Raw genomic sequence first — 5573 nt, 5'->3', positions numbered from 1 at the left:
TGTTGACAGAGGTTTCTGTCCTGCTCAGTCCTGCAGCCTTTCAGTTGCAAAGAAACAAACAGAGGTCTACATTAATCATAAACTTGTTGGCCTATTAGCTCAGGCTTCTTATTAACTCTTACAGCCTACATTAACCTGTAATTCTTGTCTGTGTCAGCTATTTGGCTTGGTACCTTTTATCAATGAGGCATTCTCATCTTGCTCTCTCTGTGTCTGGATGACAACCGAGAATTCTTTACCCAGAATTCTCCTGTTCTGGTTGCCCCGCCTATACTTCCTACCAGCTACTGGCCAATCAGTGTTTTATTAAAACAATAAAAGATCATTGTCCCACAGAACCCATTGGCATAAAATGTTGGGAGCCGTGACAGTGTTGAGCATGCCGAGGCCCCCACATGTCTCCATAACCACCAGGCTTATTCTGCCACCTGGGTTGTCGCCTCACGCTGGTTCTCTCTCCTTGTCCCAGGAAAGGGCCAACGTAAAGACTGAAATAACCAACCACTGTGCTTATCATCTTTCACTTTGGTATTCTTTGTTCTAAACAGACACTGACTATTCATAATGAAAATGAAGATAATTATATGTATTTGCATTTGGGCAGCTGCATGGGCCATCCCAGTAAGTACATCTCCATAACCAAGCCTTCTTACTTTGCTGTATCTTTTAACACGATATTGAAATGTACATATTTCCTCAAGGTTTTACAGAGAAGTTGAGTCCAAATGCTTAGATTTGCATCAAAACTATTATGTGATATGGTCTGGGGTCGCAACGAAAGGCAAATATGTGAACCAATTCATGCTTCCTTTCTTCCCGTTGAAACACATCTTATCAGAGGATGACATACTTTTAAAAATTTAGTCATATTAATTCAATGCCCAGAAGTCATGGAGGCTTTGTGTACTTCTACTTCTTTCCACGCGGATTTCATTCCAATGTCACCACAACTTATACCATTTGAGAAAAACTGAAGTAAGAACAGAAGGTAAAGGTCAGACTTTCAACATATGATCACATCAGTGTTTCATATGTGCTCTTTATATGTCCACTGTGGAAAATCTCGGCATATGAAGAAGAAAAGTCAACCCATTTGTAATTTTATTAGCCAGCTTCCATGCCTAGCATTTTCGTATGATTTCACATAACCAGATATGGTATTGTTTCTGAGGCTGAGGATTCTCACAAGCACTTCAGGCTGACTCGCAGAGCTAAGTGGTGATTGCTTGATGCTGCTCTAGCAGCCCACGCCCACTATTTTAGAGGCTTGGGTCTGACATTGTCCTTGGGGTCAGTAACAGAACAAAGACTCGTCTTGTCTTTACACACATGAGATAAGTGGGCTTGCAATACTCAGTTAAAATGATGACAACATTGTAAAAATCCTCATTTGCTCAGCATGAAATTCTGCATAAACACTGTAATGCTTTTCCTACATGTCGGGTTATGCTCTGACCTTCGCGTTACATCTTTTCTTCATCATAAAACAAGAACCTGTGTAACGTTTATGTTTTTTAACCTCGGCAGCTTCCTCAAATCACACCATTGGAAAAACACATTGTTGAAAAACCTGTGAATGTATCAGGAACTCCAGCACAGGTAAAGAGATGTAAACATAAATGTTTCTTTTATTTTCTTCTTTCAAACCACTTTTATACTCTGTGACCGTCCCTAAAATTTCCACCCATTCTTTTTTCCTTTGACTTTATTTGAAAATGATGCTCACAATTGATTTTGAATCACGTCTCTTTTTCAGAATGAGTTACATATCCATAACAGCACCAAAGACAGCAGTGACCCCCCGAATGACAGTGAACTAGGAAGACAAGCTTATACCAAAGACACTTACAAAAGAGAAGGGAACGGCTCTGAATCAACAGACATAGGAGGGACGAATTCCTCTACACAGACCATTTTAGCAAATGAACAGGGGAACATTGCATATGAAAATGAAGTCATAGAAACATATAGTCATGAGGAGATACATGCAAAAGGAGAGAACAGCACAGCCAGTGACATCAGGGGCCAAGCAAGCGTCACTGAAAATGCAGGGGAAGCAAAGGAGAGGAGTGTAAATGGGCATGCCAGTCAGGGTAAAAAAATCGAGGGTGCTGGTGATGCGAGTCAGAATGGAGATCCCAGCGCTGTCCAGGGACATGGACCTCAAGACGTCGGCAGCAAGGACAGTGCAAACCATGAGGTTGGAACACATGCAGATGGGGTTGCCGTGGATGAAACCACGCCTCAGAAAGAAGGGGAGGGAGATGGGAGCAAGGGGGTTGAGGTAACAGCAAGCACTGAGGGAGAGGCTGGTTTGGATAATACGGACGGGAGTCCCAGTGGGAACGGGGAGATCGGGGATGAGGACGTGGGCTCTGGGGATGATGAGGCTACAGAAGCCGGAGATAAAGAGGGAGGCCAAGATGATAGTGAGGGCCAGGGGGAGCAGTCTCAGGGGAGAGATGACAGCAGAGGTCAGAGTTCAGTTAGTGGTGAAGATGGTGACTCTAAAGAGAAAGAAGGCTCCCCAAATGGATGTGGAGCTGACGGTACCACTGGCAGTGAGGAGAACAAGAACACTGAAGAAGGCAATGGCAGCCAAGCATTGCAGGAAAACCGGAAGCTCAGTCACAAAGGCAACGGAGCTCCAGAAGGTGGAATCACCTGCCAGTCAGAAACATGTCCTCTGGGGAAGAGCCAAGGCCAGGTCAGCTTTGAATCTGATCCCTTCCTGCGGCAGCTTACATTCCCCCCTCCACACTCCAATGGGTATGCAAGACAACAAACAACAAATCCAGACAAATACAAAATAAAACCCCAAACTAACATAAGAAATGTCACAATAAGTGTCTGCGTACATTTTTTTTAAAAAAACAAAACAACATTGAGTATTTTAAGGAGAAAGCTAGAGTCCTTATAGACTTTGATGTAGAACAATTTTTAAAAATTCGAAAGTTAGGCCTGGCAGTGGTAACACACACCTTTAATCCCAGCACTTGGGAGGCAGAGTTAGGCAGATCTTTTTGAATTAGAGGCCAGCCTGGTCCATAAGAATTAGTTCCAGGAGAGGCTCCAAAGCTAGAAATCAAGTTAAATAATAATTTAATCATGTTTGTGCAAACCATTTTATTATTGTTACAGTCATTGCACAAAATGATGAGTTTCACTGTGACACACTCATTACCATGCACCTGTTTAATCCAAGTTCCCATAAGGTAGAAATATGGATGGTTTATTGTGGGATCCGAACCCTAATACTGAACATCCTCAAGTATTAGATGGAGCACATTTTCCTGATCACCACTGCACTGGCAACCAGAGTCCTGGTCTTAAGGCCATTTCCCCAGACAGTTATCCTTGGACCATGGAATTTCACAGCAAATATTTACTAATTACCTGTTCTTTTCTATATTGTTCCATAGGGAACAGAAACTGAAGGTCCCAGCACAGGCAACACAAGTAACATTACCAAAGAATCTGGGAAACTCAGGGACAATAAAGGCAACAATGGACACCAGGGAATGGAGGAGGACAAGAGGAACAGCCCAAAGCAAGGGCAGTCTGGCCAGCCTCAAGGGCCTGCTGAGAAGTCAGACGCCCACAACAAGATGGGACACAGCAAGCTAGGTAGTGGCAGCAACAGCAATGTGCATGACAGCTACGATTTTGATGATGAGTCCATGCAAGGAGACGACCCCAACAGCAGTGACGAGTCTGACGGAAGTGATGATGCTGACTCAGAGAGTGAGAACGAGAGTGGCGGCCACGGAGATGCTTCTCATGACTCCGAGGACTCAAGTGATAACAGCAACGGCAGTGACTCGAATGGGGATGATGACAGGAGTGACGATACATCTGATGCTGATGATGGCGAGAGTGACAGTGATGGTAACAGTGAGAGCAATGACGAGGACGAGTCAGAAAGCAGTGACCATGACAATGGCAGTGACAGTGAGAGCAAATCAGGCAGCAGTGACAGCAGTGACAGCAGTGACAGCAGTGACAGCAGTGACAGTGACAGCAGTGACAGCAGTGACAGCAGTGACAGTGACAGCAGTGACAGCAGTGACAGCAGTGACAGCAGCGACAGCAGTGATAGCAGTGACAGCAGCAGTGACAGTAGTGACAGCAGCAGTGACAGCAGTGACAGCAGTGACAGTGACAGCAGTGACAGCAGCAGTGACAGCAGTGACAGCAGCAGTGACAGCAGTGACAGCAGTGACAGTAGTGACAGCAGCAGTGACAGTGACAGCAGTGACAGCAGTGACAGCAGTGATAGCAGTGACAGCAGTGACAGCAGCAGTGATAGCAGTGACAGCAGCGACAGCAGCAGTGACAGCAGTAGTGACAGCAGTGACAGCAGCGACAGCAGCGACAGCAGTGACAGCAGCAGTGACAGCAGCAGTGACAGCAGTAGTGACAGCAGTGACAGCAGCGACAGCAGCGACAGCAGTGACAGCAGCAGTGACAGCAGCAGTGACAGCAGCAGTGACAGCAGCAGTGACAGCAGCAGTGACAGCAGTGACAGCAGTGACAGCAGCAGTGATAGCAGCAGTGACAGCAGTGACAGCAGTGACAGCAGTGATAGCAGTGACAGCAGTGACAGCAGTGACAGTGACAGCAGTGATAGCAGTGACAGCAGTGACAGCAGTGACAGTGACAGCAGTGATAGCAGTGACAGCAGTGACAGCAGTGACAGCAGTGATAGCAGTGACAGCAGTGACAGTGACAGCAGTGACAGTGACAGCAGTGATAGCAGTGATAGCAGTGACAGCAGTGACAGCAGTGACAGCAGCAGCGACAGCAGTGACAGCAGTGATAGCAGTGACAGCAGTGACAGTGACAGCAGTGACAGCAGTGACAGCAGTGACAGCAGCAGCGACAGCAGTGACAGCAGTGATAGCAGTGACAGCAGTGATAGCAGTGACAGCAGTGACAGCAGTGACAGCAGTGATAGCAGTGACAGCAGCGACAGCAGTGACAGCAGTGACAGCAGCAGTGACAGCAGTGACAGTGAGAGCAGTGACAGCAGTGACAGCAGTGATAGCAGTGACAGCAGTGATAGCAGTGACAGCAGCGACAGCAGTGACAGTGAGAGCAGTGACAGCAGTGACAGCAGCGACAGCAGCGACAGCAGCAGTGACAGCAGTGACAGCAGTGACAGCAGCAGTGACAGCAGCAGTGACAGCAACGACAGCAGCAATGGCAGTGACAGTCAGGATAGCACATCTGACAGCAGTGATGATAGTGATAACAAGGCTGTTAACGGTCACAATGCAAGTGACAGTGACAGTGACAGTGAAGGCAGTGACAGCAATCACTCAACCAGCGATGATTAGGGCAAAGGAAGTCCCATGAGATCCTGTGCATGAACATTTGGTGAGTAATCAAAAGGCAGCAGTGACTCCTAACCCACTAGAGACAGGCGAGAAACACAGATTATGTGGAATCCACCGAGATCACAGGGAATCAAGTTCAACTTGGATACAGAGCCAAGCTCCAGCTCTCTCAGAGACAGTCTGGGTGTACCAGCTTTGGTACATGTGTGTGAAAATGTATTCATTTTCAGAAAA

At 46.6% G+C, this 5573-nt stretch overlaps 1 protein-coding gene across 2 annotated transcripts; it reads left to right on the top strand.

Annotated features, from left to right (window-relative positions):
* The first annotated feature begins 564 nt into the window (after window positions 1-564).
* On the top strand, window positions 565-5339 carry Dspp (dentin sialophosphoprotein). 2 transcript variants are annotated; one of them, XM_087908725.1, is made up of 5 exons: window positions 565-621; window positions 1528-1599; window positions 1757-2707; window positions 3423-4110; window positions 4192-5339. In XM_087908725.1, the coding sequence occupies exons 1-5, from the start codon at window positions 565-567 to the stop codon at window positions 5337-5339; spliced, it is 2916 nt and encodes a 971-aa protein (XP_087764851.1). The 2 variants fall into 2 exon arrangements, with proteins under 2 accessions (XP_087764851.1, XP_087764850.1); XM_087908724.1 differs by having other exon boundaries at window positions 3423-5339.
* Window positions 5340-5573: the final 234 nt, after the last annotated feature.

This window comes from Myodes glareolus, chromosome 8 (genome assembly GCF_982192425.1).
Source record: "Myodes glareolus chromosome 8, mMyoGla1.1, whole genome shotgun sequence".
Taxonomy (NCBI): domain Eukaryota; kingdom Metazoa; phylum Chordata; class Mammalia; order Rodentia; family Cricetidae; genus Myodes; species Myodes glareolus.
The sequence above is the reverse complement of the archived record's forward strand: the minus strand, read 5'-3'. Positions and strand labels throughout refer to the sequence as shown.